We start from the raw sequence: 19,802 nt of genomic DNA, 5'->3' as shown, positions 1-19,802 counted from the left end.
CTTTCAGGTGACATTGTAAACAAGACGTGGGCAGCATTATCTCCTGCAAATTGTAACCATTCTTGTTTGTCTGAGCGATTGACTGAAGTAGGACTGAGTGGACTTGTAGGTTCTAAAGTTTTACATTGTTTTATTTTTGAATGATGTTATTTCTTGTACATAATTCTCCATTTGTAAGTTCAACTTTCATTATAAAGAGACTGCACTACAGTACTTCTACTAGGTGAATTGAAATATACTATTTCTTTTGCTTTTTACAGTGCAAATATTTGTAATCAAAAATAAATATAAAGTGAGCACTGTACACTTGGTATTCTGTGTTGTAATTGAAATCAATATATTTGAAAACGTAGAAAACATCCCAAAATATTTAAATAAATGGAATTCTATTATTGTTTAACAGTGCGATTAATTTTTTTTCATTGCTTGACAGCCCTAGTTTTTTTTAATTAGAGAATTTTGTTTTTTTTATCACGGAAAACTAGGATCCCTGGTGATGACTAGCCGGTTCGTTAGGTATTATATCCTTCCCAGGGGCCTTATGGAAGGCTAAATTAGCCTTTGTTAAGCATATGGCGAGGCTTGGATGACAGAAAGATCCTCTGGGTTACAAGAAATGGAAGAGATTAGTACGAAAGGGTTCAGATGCCGAAGGGCTTCTGGTGGGGGCCAGGCATGAGTGTGTGCTAATTTCAGACTGGAAGTCTCCAGCAGAAAGCAGGTGACTCACCATGTTGAGGGTGTGAGGGGAGGGATTTTTTTTTGCGGAGGGGGGTGTCTGCAGAATTTCTTCTCTTACCTCACATTTAAAAGGCTTCTCTCCAGAGTGCTGAAGAGAATGGACTTTCAGGGACATGCTGCGTTTGAATGACTTCCCACACGTCTCACATGTGAACGGCATATCCTTGGTGTGAGCTACAAATGAAGACAAAAAGGCAATAAGGCCTGATGGGGGAGGTGTTACGTCATGACCGTAAGAGTGAGAACGCGCTGGTGCTCCCGCCAGGTGGAGCCTATTGCTGGCACGCCAAAGCAAGGCGATCTGGACTTCGAGCCTCCGAGGGCTGCCATGTGAATGAACGTGAAATGGAGCTACTTAACGTCTGTGTAAGATTAACAGCTGAGCCAGCTCAGAAAGATGGGGCAAATGGCATGAAGTAATTTTTAAAAAAAACAGTGATAACTTTTATGAAACAATACGCACACCTCCCATAACTCACTGGCCACGCTGCCTAGCCGCCACTGTATTCTCTGAACATTTGTATTCATCACCCTCTCTTTCAATATTTATGAAACAAAAAATTATGCTGTCTCCTATTTTGTTTCTTTTTAATAAAGAGTAATAACTACTGTCTTTCAATAAATCCAGATCAAACTTGCTCAGTAAAGAGGTTTTTTCCTAACCAACAGCCCTGAAAACTCTTCCTGGGATCTCAGAGTCCAGCTGGATTCTTTCTTTCTCATGCATATAACAAACGGGCCAAATTTTGCCTGCCCTACTTCCTTTCAAGCACCACTGCCCTCAATGACTGAAGAGCAGCCTTTGACCATGTAACTTAATTAACAATCCTGTTGATCATGCACGAGGAGGAAGAGACCCTAGCTCACCCTCCCATAGCTGTGTTGGCTCTGCAGGGCTAACAAGCACCAAAAGCTCATCCTGCCTCAGTTTCCTCTGACTCTGATTGAGAGCCATTGGAAAGAAAGGGTCACATTTATATAGTCACCTTTCTGAGCAGACCCCCACTTGAATTCTGTCACAAGCCACTTGAGACCTGTGACAGATATTACAACTACATGCATCATCTTTGGGGCGGACATATTGTATTTTATGATTAAATCAGGCAAACCTCAAAAAGGCATTCTTTTGAGACGGACCAAACAGTATGAACTATAGACTATTCCTAGCCCTCTGCACTGATACAGGCAACGTGTATTTGAGTGTTCTTGGCCTGTTGAGTTGGTTTCCTGCAGAATACGGACTCACCAGAGAGTGATTTATGCAAAATTTCAAAACTGGCTATGTAGATTCCCAGCCTTTGAAGCTTGAGCTCCTGGGGCACTGGGGGAGCGACTGATTTTACCCATTTTCAGGAGGCTGGAGACAAAGCAAGACTTCGGGTATAAAAGGTTGAGTTTAAAGAGGCTTCCTTTTGATTCAGCAGACAGACAGGACCTTTGGTCTTAGGGCAGCCCCAAACCTGGTGGAAGGACTGGAAAAACTAGCGCTCCCTCCATGTGGAACGCGGGTGATTCCTGGTATGTCTGGTGAGTGTTTAAATCTTTTTATTGGTTGGTATATGTTTTCTTGGTGATGCTTTTGCCCTAAGAATAAATGTACTTTGCTTTGGAAGAGCTGTGTGGTCACCGGTAAAAAAACAACAACCCTGTCATTATCTTTGGAGAGAAACTAAACACCGGGGGACAAGGAGTTTGTCAGATCCGCTGGAGATATCATAGGGTGTGCCAGGGGGCTGTGCAGCCATAAACCGCCAGTCAGAAGGGAGTGAGACAAGGGTCCCTGCCCAGAGACAGGTGATGACTGGAGGCCAGAGACCAGACTGGGCACTTCTGAAGTGGATCTCACAGGGAAAGTACAGGTGCAGTTACCCTGAAAGTATGACAACCTGCCAGTACTAAAGATTCACCGTAAGAGTTGCTTTCTTTTAACACTAAATGAGGAACTTTATTAGCATAAGGAAAACAGCACTGTCTCTAAAATGCCCGTCTCTCATCTCCTCCATAAACTAGTTCTGGAGAACACTTACATTTCATTTAGTGCAGGGCAGGGTGAAATTTTTTGGCCATTCTTTTTTTTCAAGCAAAAATGCAGGTTTGACAAGACCCAAACGTTTCACGAATTCAGGTGTCAGTTTTGCTGAACTGTTCATTTGAAAGCAATTCAGAAAAATGAAAACGTTTTGTTTAGACATTTTTTAACCAAACGGTTTCAATGTTTTGTCTTGAAACAAATTTTATTTAAAAATTTCAAGTACATTAAGAATGGTCAGAATTGAAATGGCTTGATTTTGTCCAATGAAACATTTAATTCAACCGGAATCTATTTTTTCCCGACTTTTCAGAACTGCCACTGAACTGAAAAATCTGTCATTTGCCCAGCTCTAATTTCATTTTTTTAAGAGATACGTGGGAAACCTCTTCAGCGCAGTATGGGGGTAGGGTTAAACTGCATCTCCATTAAGCATGATGCCCCTGCGGCCTAAGCACAAACACCCATCCACTCACCAACCATGTGTTTCCGCACATGTGCCATGGTGTAGAATTTCTTCTCACAGATTTCACAGGAGAACTTCTTCTCTGCATAGCCATGGACAATTTTATTGTGTTCGTGGAGAGACCAGAGTTTCTTAAACGCTTTCCCGCATGTCACACACTGCAAGGGAAGAGAGGAATAAGACAGGGGCTGAAATATGCCAGAAGGGGGAAATATACAGGGAAAATATACAGCCCCAGCTGACAAAATTAAACGTAGCATCATGGGACAAACTGTCACCTTACAGTGGGTGGTACAATAGGGGGTGCGGACAGAATTTTTTCACTCTATGCACCTCCCCTGTGCACTCCTAACAATCGCACTCCTCTTGCCCACTTGTGTGATACGAGGTCAACCGGAGAAAGCGAATGCATGGAAGAGCAACACCTCAGCCAAGCTGTTCTGCACCAGCCAATGGAGATGGCTACTGCACTGGGGGCGATGTGGTTGTAGCAGAGCAGTTCGGGAAATGGGATAACCCCGGAACATTTTTGACAAAAATGAAAACAAATGAGTTTCTTGAAATTTTCTCTCAGAAAATGGTGACCTTTGGTTGAAAAACCCAGAAGTATTCGTTCGGCTTGAGCGGAACATCCAATCTACGGTCAGAAAAGTTTTGATGGAAAATTCTTGACTGGCCCTCGTTTACAGGGTGCAGCTGAGGGCCTGTGCTGTAGATCCAGATCCTGATGCATGCAGGCTGGATCCCAGGGATCCCAGGGAGTGGGACATGCGTGGTGGTGGGGCTGGGCATCTGCTGTTGTGTGGATCCTCCCTTTCCTCCCTTGGGCAGAGGACGCTACCATCTTTACTTTAGCAAGCAGAGAGGGAAACAGAGTTACGGTGAACAGACTAAGCAGCAGCATGTGGGTAGGGGGATGGATATCCTAGACCACAGCAAGCCTGAGGTGTTGTTCTGAACGTAAGCCATAGGCTATGTGTCTTCAAACCATCAGCAATGCTGGGGGGAATCGACGCAAAACCCAGTGGTGTTTGCAGGATTGATTAGGATCCTCCTGAGCTTCGCTTTGGATTCAAATGAACCGAAAGACGGAGCAAACCTCAGCCAGAACCTCTTAGACTGGCCTGACTCAGCCTTTCTTTCTCTTCAGCTTCAGGCTAGTGCCAGTTTCTTCCCTGGCTGTACATACTCTAGGGAGGGGGAAGGCAGAGGACGGAGAGAGCCTGGAGACACCCTTCCAGCTGCTAGCTGCACTACAGTGTGGGACTTGCACCAGGACCAGCTTGTCCTTGGGAACTAGATTCTCTGGGGCTGCCTCCCAGCTGGGGATGGTGGTATCCCAGCATGCAATGAGTGCTAGTCTCCTGCTGCATGCAAGCTCCTTGTATTCCCCGGAGGCCCTACCAGCTCCCATGCTGGCTCAGACCTAGCATGAAAGCAGCAGCCATCCCAAAGGAGTCCAGCCAGACATCAGCATCAGCTGGGCGCAGAATCGCCAAGACCATGGATTCTCTGGGGCAGGGACTGTCTGTGTTACCTGCCCATACAGCACCTAACACAATGCGGGCCCTGATCCTTGACTGGGGTTCCAAGGCACGACCGTAATGTAACTAATAACGCTCACATGGCATAACCACCTATAGCCTCGCAATCAGAGCCCAGCACACGCCCAGGTTTCCTTCGCTGCCTTTCCAGCTAGCATTGGATCACGAAGAACCCCACAAAGTCCTAAATCTGCCTCTTATTACAGCCCTCCTGCAGGAGCAGGCATTGCAGCTCCAGAGTTCATTCACTACGGGACTCGGCTAGAACTGACCTGTGAGCAAGGCTTCACCTTCACCGCACCCCTGATGCTTTCACGAGGAGCCATCGCCGCGAAGGGGAATGACAGTGTGAATGAGCAGCACCGTCGCTGAGGGCAAGAGCGAGCAGGGCAGGAATTGACACAGCTTCACCAAACTTTTTCATGACAAGCCCCACTCGTTGCTACAGGACACGCAGGGAGCACTTCGCCCCCACGCTGAATTGCAGCCTTCTCTGGGTCGGGGGATGAGACGTTTAACACAGTATAACACCAGAATACCGATCCCACTTGTCACTGGAGGAGGGATTTACGGAGGCTGAATATAGTTAGCTCAGGGGCATCTGACCAAAAAGCTGCCTTGGGATCATTAATGGCCTGTCGGCTACAGCTTCAGTTTTATGTCACATTCAGACGAGGGCCTCTCTCAGCACAATGCCCCTACTGCCATGCTTGGGCGCTGGCTCAGCACCAACTGCCCAGAGAAGATTGCCCCTCTTGGATTACCACACCACTCCCTGCGGCTCCTCTGTCTCTTGGAGATCTACTGCTGCTCAACAGGGAAGAGCGAAGATACGAGCTGCCCCACCGCATCAGCTGCTCAGGGTGCTGAGCACACACACATCACCCTGCTCCACCCTGCTCAGGAACGACGTGCATTTCCCCACTAGCCCTACTCAACAGTCAGTGGCTCACAGAGCCATAACCTGGCTCTAGTTCTCTCTGCTCCACTTCCAGGCGATAAACTTTCAGAGCTACCCCTTGGAATAGGCAAGTCACAGGACTGCTAAGGAATCGCTGACTTCGGATGATCAAGCATCCCAGTGTCCTGTACACACCTTTACCATGAAGGAGTTAGAAACAGGATAGTGCGCTTGGTATAATCCCTTCGCTGTGTTTACCCAGCAGCAATGATTTACTGAGACACAAGGACACAGCGCCCCTTCACATTTCACAGGCAGCAGTTCTCTTTTATTGGCCTCCCAAGTCCCTCTCCTTTTGCTAATCCCCACCCCTATCTCGTCCCCTAAGCTTGTATCCGTCACATTCCACAAGGAGACTGATTGCAAATTTGGTTTCAAGACCCGTTTAACAAGCACAGCTCAACGCAGGGCCAAAACTGCAGGGATTAACCCACTCTCTGCTTCTCACGGTACCAGCTCAGTCCGCTTCCACTGCCACGCCAGCTCTGGCCGCCAGGGCTGGTGAGAACAGAAGCTAAACAGGGTTGGACGTGGCCAGCATTTGGATGGGAAACCCCCAAGGTTTTGGATGGGAAATCCCCAAACCCCAAGGTCTGGAGACTGCTGAAAGACGTGACAAAGTACTGACTCACCAAGGTAATCAAAGCCCCAGCAGAGGGGGCACATGCTGTAATTTGGATGGGGCTTGTAAAATCAAACATATGTGGTCACTGAAGACCCCCAGGGCACTTTGTGTAATCACCGATGTGGTAAATCTAGCATCCGGGCTTCACTCCAATTTTGGCCATTTTATTCTGTCAATCCCAGTGTATCTGCATTCTCAGTGTGGAGGGAAAACTGTTCTCCCTTTCCTGCCCAACTCGCTCGACATCCGTTAGCCATGTGTGTAAAGTGTTGTGGGATCCATTCAGGGCTGGTATCAGATGTGTCTGCTGCTTCAGTTCCCCATATTTCTCCCAGGATCTTCAACAGGCCTGCACGCTACCCGAGTGCTTTCACAGCTCGTCTTCAGCGTTCCGCGCTCTAGCCACAAGGCGTAGCTCAGCCCTTCCCGAGAACGAACTTTCCTTCCCCTACATTAGCTAGCAGCACTGTATACGTCCAAAGCAAAGTTCCCACTGACTTCAGACTGGGCGTGCTCAGCACTTCGGCTAGTCACGCCCCAAGTGTCTGAAGGTGGACAACCCAGAAAGAAAGAACTAAAGACAACACAATGGCCACCTGGGAAGTTTGGTTTAAGTGACTTGCCCAGCATCAAGTAGTAACTCAGTAGCAGAGGCAGGGACTGATTCCAATTCTTCAGGGCAGCATTTGCCTTAGCCACAAGACCCTCCTTTCTCTTCCTGCAGTCCCCTACCTCATTCACTACACAACTTCTGCAGCTTCCGGATGTCCCACAGAGAACAACCTCATTAACTACACAATCCCAGTTATGCTCCGAGCACTGTCCAGCAGATTCGTATTATTCAGAAAGCCATTTTCTTGTTGAAAAAAAATGTCATCCGCATGTTTTCAATCAGCCCTACTCTCTAACCTCCTTCCTGTTAGATACTTGTACTTTCCCCAACCTGGCACAACGTCACTACACTCTTCATATTCCACAATGCTATTCCCCTCAATCCACAGATCAAAGAACTGAACGTCTCACTGCTGTACAAGCTTTGCATCACTGTCAGACACAGAAAGAACATAAATTCGCTCAAAATACTTATTTTACCACAAAAATGCACAAAAACTTCTATAGATTTTCACTAAGATTTTAAAATAATGGCTCAACTGTACAAGAAAACAGTACCAGGCAAAATCCTTCACATGCACAATAGTTTGTACGTAGATTTATAAAATAGATTAGTTTAAATTCAAACTAATCAAAATATTTGCCTGAAAATTCTCAGAAAAGTGGCAATTTTGGTTGAAGTCCAGCACTCAAAAGTTAGGAAATGCCAGAATTAAGGTTGTCTGTACAATTTTAATTCTGTTCCCTTCTGCGTATGCATTATGATACAATCTTTAATTACATGATCATCTACCATTTTTCCATGGGACTTCTGCCTTATTGAGTATGTCTACACGGGAACAAAAGACGAGCAGCATGGCCGCTGCTGGCCCGTGTCAGGTGACTCATGCTCAGGGCTCAGGCTGTGGGGCTAAAAATTGCTGTGTAGACATTCCGGTTCAGGCTGGAGTCTGGGCTCTGGGACTCTTCCCTCTCGTAGGGTCCCAGGGCTCAGGCTCCAGCCTGAGCCCAAATATCAACACTGCAATTTTACAGCCCCGCCACCCAAGCCCTAGGAGCCTGAGTCAGCTGACACAGGCCAGCTACGGGAGTTTAACTGCAGTGTAGACATACCCAGGGTTACAATATTAAGGCAGCTGAATGCTGCCCTGGAAATTGGATTCTATCCCTGCACAGTTCCTATGTGATGCTGAACAAATCACTTCAATCAAACTTTTCACAGGCAGCCACTAATTGCGTGTCCTCATTTTCTGGGTTCATCTTCAGATTGGCAGAAGTGTTGAGCGCCCACAGTTGCCAGTGAAGTCAGTGGGAGCTGTGCCCTAAACACATAAATTGCTATTTAATGCAAAGTACTCTGAAAAATCAGGTCCTAGCTGCCTCAGACTGGTTGCCCAAAATCACTGAAAACTTTTAACCTTAATCTCGCTCTGCCTCAATGCCCCATCTGTAAAATGGGAATAATACCATCCCTTCACCTCCCAGGGGTGATGGAAAGATAGACTGGTGACTGTCTGTGAAGCACTTGGATAGACAGTGATGCGGGCCACAGAAAAGCCCATAAGGGCATTAATGATTTCATCTTCATAGCAGGGTTTGAATAGTGTGCAGTAAAATAACACAGGGGTGCACTCTGAACAATGAGGAGAAAACCAAATATTGAATAACTATCCTGTGCACGGAATGAGGCAAAGGTCCTGTGGAAAAAAAATGGTATCTGATCATCTAAAAAGATTGTACCATAATGCATACATGCAAGGGGCTGAATTAAGGTTGCACAGGCAACCTTAATTCTGACATTTTCAAATGATGGAGATTGCAACTGTAATATTTTAATATTAATATTTTAATTAATAATTTAATATTAATCTTTTAGGTTATTGTGTGTGTAATTCATACAGTACACTGAAGTTTAAATTCTGCTTTAAGTTCAGTTTCAGGACCTTAGGACCAGGTTCGGATATTCAAACTCACATTGAGCAGTGCCTTACTCCACGAGTGGATGCAAATGGGTGTGAACCTTAGCTGGTGGAGCTGATGTAGCTATTGACTTCAGTGGAGCGATGTTGACTTACAACAGGTGACAATCTGGCCTGCTGACTTCAATAGGAACGCTTGGGATAAACTACTCTTCAACCTGAGTAAGGATACCAGAACGTGGCCCATAACTAGGGCTCCGTGTCTGTCATGGAGGTTGCGGGAAGTCACGGATTCTGTGACTTTCTGCGACCTCTGTGACTTCTGTTGCGGCCAGTGCGGCTGAACCCAAGCAGCAGGCTCTGGGGACCACCTGAGCAGAGATCTCCAGGGTGGCCAGAGCAGCGCTACCCCGGCAGCCCCTGGCCACCGGTGTCATGGCTGGCCCCGCCTCTCCCCCCAGCAGCGACTCCCCAGCGCGCCTGCCCCCCCGCCACAATTTAGTCAAGGATATTTATAGTCTAAGTCATGGACAGGTCAGGGGCGTGAATTTTTGTTTATTGCCTATGACCTGTCCATGATTTTACTAAAAATACCTGTGACTAAATCGCAGCCTTACCCATAACTATGGACCATTTATTTTTTCTCCTTCTGATGTGGCTTCTCCATTGTGGGAGGTTCGCAACCATGGTGGGCCTATACTGAGCCTCCCTATTTCCCCCAGAAATATTGACACAAGAAGTTGGTTATAAGCAATGTTATTTATGCTTGGAGTGAACCTATCTTATTTGAAGCCTTCTGCACTCCTATACTTCCTGCATCTTTTACGCCAAGTCCTTATCCCTCAGTATCCCTCACACGTGGGTAGTGGAAGGGCAAGAGTTTGAATTTTAGGCGGCTTCACCAACCTCATGGCCCATAGCTATAGTTTTAGGGATAACCCACACAAAATCAGACCTGGATTAATTTAAAAAGAAATCACTCAAGCACTGGAAGGATAACATGGGACCGTCTAGGGTTTTCTTATCTATATTAAAAAAAATGACATTTGTAAGATGATGTCAGTTCAACATGGATTAGAAGATTCACTGGAGAATTTTTTAAAAATGCTTAACCAATGAAGCTGCAGCATTCAGTATTATTAAACTTTTCCTGGATTCTGATTGGTTCATGTCACCTGTAACGTTCCAATGTAGCAGCCAGCCAATAAATTACTCTTAAAGAAGAAAAAAAAAGGAGTACTTGTGGCACCTTAGAGACTAACAAATTTATTTGAGCATAAACTTGAGCTGTAGCTCACGAAAGCTTATGCTCAAATAAATGTGTTAGTCTCTGAGGTGCCACAAATCCTCCTTTTCTTTTTGCAAATACAGACTAACACGGCTTCTATTCTGAAACCTGTCTTAAAGAAGAGTTGGTCTACATTAGAAAAGTTGCATTGGTTTAACTGAATCTATTTTAAGAATCCATTAAATCTAGTTAAATTGGTACAAACCTCTAAAGCAGACATACTTAAAGTGATTTCTAAAAGGATTAAACTAGGTTAGCTGAATTCAGAAATGCGTCGACACAAAAGCTAAACCGATGTACAGCAAGAATTAAAGCTGTTTTATGTCACACAGCAAATTTCCAAATTAAGCTAAATCAATTTAAGACAGGGTTAAATTGGCTGACGTGTGTCTATGTTAGGAGTTTGTGTCAATGTAACTGGATTGATTGACCGATGTTTAAAATCAATTTGAATAAACTGGTGCAACGTTTCTACTATAGACAAGGCCTAAGTACATAAAAGTACACGTATAAAAATGACAAGAAACGTTAGATAAGTACCTATATACAGTAGCATCATGGATTATCCGAACTGATTGAGTGACACTGCATGTATTTGGGTAAATTGGGAGGGAATATCGGAAATAGACCTGCTAGCAGTTCCTTGGATCAGGGCATTTGGATACAAGGGTTGTGCTGTGTGTGTGCTGGGAGGGGGCTGTGCTCTGTTTGTGGGGTTATGCTGTGTGTGTGTGTACACACGTATGTATACACAAAGAAATCAGCTTTACTTTTTCCTCACGTCTACATACTAAACAACCCTGATAAAATCCTTGGTCATTACTGCTCGAGGTTCCAATTGTACCAGACAAGCCCATTGCTGCCCAGACACTCACACCGGTAGATAAGGAATTTTCTTGTGTCTCAGTGTAACACTCTGGGGGTCAGGGGGCAGTGACTGCAGAACAGGAGAGAAATGCTTGAGTGGTTTGGGGTAACAGAAACCCAGCGTTTTCCTTGATTCCCTGTTGCTCATATTTCACGTTTACACAATAACATGAGGATGCACACCACTGTCCACTCGCTGCAGTGCTGCAATTTAGTTTCTTTCCAGCAGTTGGCACTGCAGTTCTACAACTGACATTTGTCAACACCCTAAAGCAGTTTTCAGAGTAGCAGCCGTGTTAGTCTGTATTCGCAAAAAGAAAAGGAGTACTTGTGGCATCTTAGAGACTAACCAATTTATTTGAGCATAAGCTCTCGTGAGCTACAGCTCACTTCATCGGATGCTCAACCTTTCCAAAGTACTGTCCCCTTTTCAGGAGCCTGCTTTGTCATGTGTACCCCAAATTTCACCTCACTTAAAAACTATTTGCTTACAAAATCAGACGTAAAAATACAAAAGCGTGACAGCACACTATTACTGAAAATTGCTTACTCTCTAATTTTTACCATATCATTATAAAATAAGTCAATTGGAATATAAAAATTACTTACATGTCAGTGTATACTATATAGAGCAGTATAAATAGGTCATTGTCTGTAGGAAATTTTAGTTTGCATTGACTTCGGTAGTGCTTTTTATGTAGCCTGTTGTAAAACTAGGCAAATGTCTAGATGAGTTGATGTACCCCCTGGAAGATCACTGGGTACCCCCAGGGTATGTGTGCTCCTGGTTGAGAACCACTGCCCTAAAGTAAGAGAACTCCCGTGGGTCTGATGTCGGAGTGGTGGGATGTTTTCTGGTGGGAACTTTTCTGGTGTCAGAGCTATGGATCTGCAATGCCACTGTTAACACGGGCTTCAAACACACTGGCGCCAGCCATTCATCACAGCCTTAAGTCTCCTAGATTTCTATGCCATATTCTCTCTGTGCCCACAGCCTGCCCTCTATAAGATGCCACACCAGTGCTCTCTGACACTAGGCCAATCCTTTAATCCTCATTATGAGCCCCTCTAACAGCATTTCAGGGCATGTAGCTTCCAGGATCCTTTCAATTCCCTACCCGCTACCCTCACCCCCATGTTTATATTTTTATTCCTGCCACTCAAAGACCCTGTTATTTAGGGACATCCCCACCCCCCAGCCCTCCAAGTCTTTCAGTCAGGAAAACTGGACAGAGCCCCACCTCTGCCGGCCCTTGTTTAAAATACAAAGCTCTCCAGCAATAGCTCAGAAGGCTATAGTAACCCCACAGGACACAGCAGTATCCTGGGCCATGCCTCTACTTTACCTCAGTGTTTTTGTTCCTGTTATAAGGTGGTCAGAGCCATGCAGTGTAGATCACTTATTGCCTCTCCTCCGCACCCACTAGGAATCGGGCTGTGCTGGGTAACTGGGAGCTAAAGTGAGATCTGGTACCACTAGAGCCCCAGGACAACACACACAAACCCCACTGCCATAAGGAGCACCAGCCGCAACCTCAGAGTACTTGGAGCATCACTTGAGGCTCTGTTGGGAGGGTACCATGCCCAGTCCCCGCATACTTCTGGCATGTCACCAGGCGGTGGCACAGAGTGCCCGGGCCCCTCTGCAGCACTCTGGGGCCAGGCGGGGCATGACGGCGGCTCACCTGGATGTTCTTCTCGCAGTCCGTCTGGTGGTGCAGCAGGAGCTCGCTCTCCAGCAGGAAGCGTTTGCCGCACTTGTCGCAGATCTGCATGCGGCTGTGGGTGACGTTCATGTGCTTCTCCAAGTACCAGCGGTTGTTGAAGACGCGGGGGCACTTCTTGCAGGGGTATTGCTGTTTCTCCTCCAGCTTGACTTTCGGGCCCAGCCCATCCTGCTCCTTTTTCCTCTTCCTCCCACGCTGGCCCTCCTCTTCCTCCACCACCTTGGCTAGATCCTGGGACCTGGTGGACATGGTGGACTTGGTGGCCTTGGACAACCTGCTCCCCCTGCGAGGCTGCCCAGATTTTTCCCTTTTCACTTCAGACGCCTCTTCATCGTCGTCCTCTTCCTCCTCCTCCTCGGTGGTCTCCTCCAGGTCTTCCTCTTCGCTGTGCTCCTCCTCTTCCTCCTCCCCCACCTCAGCATCCTCCTCCTCCTCCCCCACTTCCTCATTCTCCTCCTCCCCTTCCTCCTCGGTGTCATGTCCATCCCTGTCTGGTCGGGTGATCACGGCGGCAGCTTCATTGGCGGTGGGCTTCCCTTCCGTCCCCTTGGAGACATTGAGGGTTTGGTTGTTGAGGTTCACCTCCACAATGATCTGCTCCCGGTTGTAAGAGCCCTGGCTGTCCAGATCCTCCTCCGACTCCCCACCCTCTATTTTACACATGGTGGCCAGGCCACCATCCTTCTCCTCCTTGTAATACTGCTTGGCAGCCACAGTCGGGAGGTGCTGGTTGGCGCCTCCACCCACCCTGTCCTCTACTCGCACCGAGTAGGGATCGGTACCTTCCCGGGCATAGATCTTGGGGTGCGGAGAGTCCACCTCTTGCTTAATCTCGCAGTAGTACTGCGGGGGGACGGCGTTGCCGCAGGCGTCGGGGGGCAGGGCCATGTCGCTGGCCATGGCCAGGCTGAGGGACCTGGTGTTGATGAGCTCCTGGCAGGAGGCGGCGATGTTGCTCATCTGCAGCACGGTGGCGGCGTTCAGGACGTCCTGCACGTTGCAGGCGTTCACCAGCAGCTTGGAGGTGTAGATGAAGTTGAGGATCTGCTGGAGGCCTTGGGAAGTCAAGGCCTCCAGGGACAGCTCTACCCGCTGCAGCTGCTTGTTCTGGGTGAAGAGAGAGTGGAAGAACTGGCTGTAGGCGGCAAGGACCCCCTTGTGGGCGGGGAAGATGCTCTTCTGCTGAACTAGGACGACGTCCACGTCGCACAGGTCCGGCTGAAACAGGCGCTGCTCGTTCAGCCTGTCCATCAAACACGTGAAGTGGAGGGCTACATCCTCCACCAGAGAGTATTCAGCGGAAGGGTAGTCAGTTGTCTTTTCAACTATCAGCTGCAGAGAGAGAGAAGAAAGGAGATGCAAGAATTCAAGACTGAAAAAACCTTTTCCTTTAAATGGTCCCTCCTTTCCCTTCCCACAACAGAAGCTAGATGCCAAGGGAGGCAGCTTAACCTAGTAATCAGACCACCACACTGATAACAAATACACCTGGCTCTACTCCGTGACTGATAACTTCTCGGTAACATTGCCCTGGGCTCCACCACCTCCCCCGTCTGTCCCCTCACAATTGTGAAGAGGGAACAATAATAACTGCCCACTTCCATAAAGTGCTTTGAGATCCCTGGATGACAAGCACATTGCAAGTGTCAGGCTTTATTATGATCCGCTGCCGTGGGACTTTGACCTGAGAGAATAGGTTGTCCCCATCTCCTTACCCACCCACCCTGCTCTGGTTATCTGTGCAGTCTGAACTTGGGATCTCCGGATTCAAAAGCCCGAAGCTCTGCTACCTGAGCTGAAAGCCCAGGTCCATAAATGCAATAGCTGACTCAAACCTCCTTACAAGATCCAGCCACTAGAGGGAGACAAAGCCCCAGGTTGATGTTAATATGAGTTCTTCAAGAATTTGGCTACACAGTCTCATCCACAGTGTGAAAGGGGAGTTCAGGCCAGTTCAACCCTTCGTCCGTCGGCAGAAACTGTCAACGATTTGTGACAAACGCAATTTGCGGCTCAACGGATGCCTGTTCCCTGGGAACTGGATTGAGAACACCAAACCTAGGCCACCATGAATGGCGAAACGCCCTCCCCACCCTCACTCCATCAACTTTCAGTCATTACCATTCCAACGCAGCCCTGAACAGGCTTAAATGATCATTTGAAATGGAGACGAAGGCGCACCTGAGCCACTAAGCAAAGGGGCAAAGTCACTTGGACTATGACTGCAGAGACGTGGCCAGAGCTGCCTGGTTCAGACACAGATCAGAATGCCCCCGACTGGTGGCGGGGGATTTGGGTTCGGATTGAGGTCCATCTCCACTATAGCACATTAGATACTAGTATCTTCATCCCTGATATGCCCCAAATGCCCAGAAGGAATGGGCCCAATTCCCAATTGCTCTCTTGCGGCACTTGAGGGAGGGACAGAGAATGCAGATAGGGGGTAAAGAGGACTTTAAGTTACCTTTGCACTCCCCATTATGGCTGGTCAACGTTTTTCATTCAAAACTTTTTTTTCCCCTCCTATGAAAAATGGCTTTGTTGTCAACACAGAAACCTCCATGGGATGTATCGATTGCCAACAACATTCTTCAGGTTCTCAAATGTCAAAACAAAACCTGAAAGTTTTCAGCCCCAAAATCAAAATATTTCTGTAAAACATCTGAAAACAAAACAAAAAAAATCCAGATTTTGGCCAAAAAATTAGGATTTTCCAGTTTTTTGATGAAAATTTGGGGAAAAAGTTCTTTTGCAGAAAAATTTCAACGAAAAAACGAAACAAGAGTTATTTTCATCATAATTTTTGCAGAAACAAAAGACCATTTCCCAACCTGCTCTGCTGCCTGTGTTGTGGGGCTGCTCAGGGACCTGCCGAGCTCCCACCGTATGGCAGAGCAGCCTCGGGGCTGTACAAAAAACAGAATAGTCCTCGGGCAGTGCTCTTTGATCACGCCTCCAAACTGCTTCCTAGTTAAGAGCTGGTCAGAAAATGGGCTTTTTTCTACAGAAAATTTTGATGAAAAAAAGAATAATTTTCTCCAAAACCCCACATTTTCAACAGAAAAATTTGACTCCTTGGCAAAAAAGCAACAACTCAAAATATTTTAACGAAAAACAGAAATATTCCACTTTGGATACACTGCCCTGGTGCCTCATGGGAGTTGTAGTTCAAGTACCGCATGCTCTTATTTCTCCTCTCTAGGCCGGCCTGCCTGGTCTAACGGTGAAGCACTGGAATGCGTTACCTAGGGAGGTGGTGGAATCTCCTTCCTTAGAGGTTTTTAAGGCCCCACTTGACAAAGCCCTGGCTGGGATGATTTAGTTGGGGATCGGTCCTGCTTTGAGCAGGGGGTTGGACTAGATGACCTCCTGAGGTCCCTTCCAACCCTGATATTCTATGATTCTATGATCCCCATGATGCCATTTGTGGCTTTCAGTCAAAATATTTCAATTTTTGGGTCTGTGAGTTTTTGACCCCCCCAAAAGTGTGTGTGTAGAAAGCAGACAGTTTCTGTGAAAAACTGAATTCAGCTGAAAACCCAATTTTCCATCTAAACAGTTCTGATGGAAAATTTTCCACCAGCCCAGTCCTCCGATGCTGGGGCTGTGAGCTAGGCTGTCGGAGAGCTACTACATACCAGCCAGGCAGCCTCGCTGCACAGGAGAGCTTGTTCCAACCACTTTAAGGCTCCCTCTATGCTACTAGAGTGGCTTAAAGCATCCTTAGCATAAGTCAGGCCTGCTGTCTTCAGAGCACTTTATAGCTTTAGCCCCTTGGTTCTCTGTTTCAGCTGATCAAAAATCCACCATAATAAAGTCATGAGATAAGAGCGTGCCCAGGAGAATCTAGGCCTAGCTACTAGAGAGGCATGCATGCTGGATTGCTGGCCTCCCCCACCCCAACATGCAGCACTAACTAATCTCCGTTATTAGAACTGTTGTGCTTTTTATTTGCAACCCGTGGATTAAAGATGCCTCCTAACAACTGCTCTGAGAAACGCAAGCAGCAATGGGCTCCCAGCGAAAGTAATTCCAGCCGTATCTGTGAGCGGCAATTACCTTCCAGGCTCTTGTGGTCCTGGCAGAGGGGCAGTGGGGGAGAGATTTAGTCAGAATGTGTAAGTAACCTAGAACTCTGGATGAAGATTTCAGATGCTCGAAAGATTAACCCTTTCCCTGCCCCAGGTACAAGGTATCACTAAGGCATTGATCTTCCTGGTACCCAGGTGCGTGTGTGTGAAACAGCCTAAATACTCAATTCAATTAAGAACTGGTGACTTTAAGCCTAACAAAAATTTCTAACCTGGGTGGTCTGAAGTTAGGCACCTAAATTCTTATTGCAGACACTTGATTTTCTGAGATGATGAGGACTAAGTCACACACATGAGGAGCCGAGTCTCTGAAAATCAGGTGTCTAAATAAGAATTTAGGAACCGAACTTTAAATACCCAAATCTGAACATTTTGGGTAAAATTTCCAAAGGAGCCTCTAAGTCCCACTTTCCAAAGTGATGCAGAAACCTAAGTCCCATAGACATTTTCAAATTTTACTCGTTAGCCTTAGGACAAATAAAGGAAAGCAAACATACACACATGTGCGCCACCTACTCACCCTGTGGAACTCACTGTTGCAGGAGAGCACGTCAAATACTACAGCTAGCTTGTTTTAAGAAGGGCTAAGTCATTCTTATGACCCACAACTTTTACAAGCATGCAGGAGAAGATCAAGGTGATCAGATTTCATGCTTCAGGGCTGACCACCAGGGTCAGGAAGAAAATATTTCACCACCGCAGAGCACAGCATTGCACAGCTGGCTAGGTGCCTCATGCAGTGTTCTTGCTTTTGGAGAAGCACACAGCTCTACCTCATCCTTCACCACCTATGACCACACCACTGCCACCAAGACGGCCCAGTGCTCGGACAAGGTCAGTTCATGGATGAAGAACAACTGTCTGAAGCTGAACCCGAGCAAGACAATGGTCATGCTGGTGGGCAGAGGAAAGCATTCTGAAGAGTCTGCTGCCAGCACGGTGCAGTCTCCTTTGGTTAAAAGTACATCCCCACAATTGGTCAATTCAGACTGTGGTTTAGGAGTACTCCTGAAATCCTTGCTGATGCTGAGCTCTCACAGAGCAGCATCCATGAGTAATGCTTTCAATCACTTCTGGTTGGTGCTGAGACTCGGTCCTATCCTAGCAGACGGTGACCTAGCCTCAGTTATTCACCCTTCCATCACCTCTCAGCTGGTCGAGAGCAATGGGATATACCTGGGCATGAAAACTTCAGTGCTTTGGAAACTCCAACTAGTACAGAACGCTGCAACACAGACTACCATGAACCATCCAGCCTGTCCTCTGCTCTCTACACCGGGAGAAGAGCAACTCAAGCTCAAAGTCTCTGTCCTTATCTTCAAGGCGCTCAATGGCCTGGGCCCAGGATAGCTAGAAGTCTGTCTAAAGCTCCACAATGAAGACCGTGGTCGACAACGCTGCTCCTCTGGCATAATGGAACTCTCTATGATCAGGGTAAAGCTCGTCTGCAGGAGACAGCTTTCTGAGGGGCTAGTTCGAGACTGTGAAATGAACTCCCCCAGGAACTAAGGGCCGTTACAAACCTCACCACCTTCTGCTCCCAGTGCGAGGCGCATTTCTTAGACCTGGCCTTCTGTAATATAAAACACAGAGCAACAGGTATCGATAGTAAAAAAAAAAAAAATTACACAAACTGCATACGCTTCTCCCCCGGGGAGAGGCTGAGAGAACAAACAACACGCGGCAGATGTTAGTCGCTTAATGCATGACTGGAAGACATTCAGATACTGCAGTGATGAGCGCAGTATAAGAACCTATGTAGAACAGCAGAGACTGAATGAACGGACACAGGGAAAGTGCCATCAGATCAAAATTGAGGCAAGTTGGCCGTAATGCCAGGGGAGAACAAAACCAAACCACAAGGAGATCCAGAGCAAGCCAATGGCTCACGTTCATGGTGGAAAGGCCAGAAGGGATCTTTGTGATCATCTAGGTTCACCTCCTGCGTAACACAGGCCACCATAGTTCGCCCAGTAATTCCTGAATCAAGCCCAGTAGCTGCTAAAGCTTTACTTTTAGAGAGACCTCCTATCCGGATTTAAATCAAATAGTAACAATCCTCAGCGCTGACACAGTGCTTGTCATCAGTGGATCTCAAAGCCCTTCACAAAGGAGGTCAGTATCAATATCCCCCTTTTACAGATGGGGAAACTGAGACGGATGGAGGTAAAGTGACTTGCCCAAAGTCACTAGCAAGCCAGCCGCAGAGCCAAGAATTGAAACCCAGGTCTCTTGATTCTCAGGTCAATGGTCTATCCACAAGGCAGCACCGACCAAGACTTCAAGTAGTAGATCATCCGCCACGGCACCTGCTGAGCTCTTCTAAGAGCTAGGAGTTTTTCAGCCACTAGCTCAGTGACGCATCAATTGCATTGGGAGGCTAAAAGGAATTAAAATTGGAGAGCAGCACAGGATGTGGCCACGTTCCCAGGTATATGGAGTGCCCAGGTAAGCAAGACCCTTCCTGCACAGAAAGAGTCATCCAGAGCACCGACCCTTGTCAGCAGTCTTAGCAAAGCCTCCAAGAGCTGAATGGGCCCAGAGGACTGAACTCCCCTCCCGGCTCGTGAAAAGCCCCTGGCTTTTCGAGAGCATGTTGGCTGGCAGGGCAGCGTGGGTGCAGTTTGTTCTGCATTCCGCCATTCCTGGTCTGTGGCCAGCTGAAAGAACTCCCACTGCAGGGCCTTCCACACAGCTCTTGAAGGGTACATTTATAAGCAAGGTTATAAATGGTTCTGATGATGGACAGACGGGAATTTTTTCCCCCCGACTCGGTAATCATAGAATCATAGAATATCAGGATTGGAAGGGACCTCAGGCGGTGGTCATCTAGTCCAACCCCCTGCTCAAAGCAGGACCAATCCCCAATTAAATCGCTTGAGCAGGGGGGCAGCGTGATTTTCCAGCTGCGAGAGCACAGCCCCTCCAGCTG

The 19,802-nt window shown here is 47.1% G+C and overlaps 1 protein-coding gene across 8 annotated transcripts in view; it reads right to left on the bottom strand.

The window, feature by feature from the left end:
• Positions 1-19,802, bottom strand: part of ZBTB47 (zinc finger and BTB domain containing 47) — a 112,708-nt gene that overhangs the window by 31,904 nt on the left and 61,002 nt on the right. For 7 of the 8 annotated variants that reach the window (XM_073334798.1, XM_073334797.1, XM_073334799.1 and 4 more), the window contains exons 2-4: positions 12,738-14,111; positions 3,247-3,394; positions 800-915 (exon numbers count right to left, since the gene is read on the bottom strand). In XM_073334798.1, the coding sequence (XP_073190899.1) occupies positions 800-915; positions 3,247-3,394; positions 12,738-14,111 (1,638 nt within the window). Of the gene's footprint in view, positions 1-799; positions 916-3,246; positions 3,395-12,737; positions 14,112-15,243; positions 15,274-19,802 lie in introns of those variants that run through there. The other variant, XM_073334793.1, reaches the window with a different exon arrangement.

Source organism: Lepidochelys kempii, chromosome 2 (assembly GCF_965140265.1).
Source record: "Lepidochelys kempii isolate rLepKem1 chromosome 2, rLepKem1.hap2, whole genome shotgun sequence".
Classification (NCBI taxonomy): Eukaryota; Metazoa; Chordata; order Testudines; family Cheloniidae; genus Lepidochelys; species Lepidochelys kempii.
The sequence above is the reverse complement of the archived record's forward strand: the minus strand, read 5'-3'. Positions and strand labels throughout refer to the sequence as shown.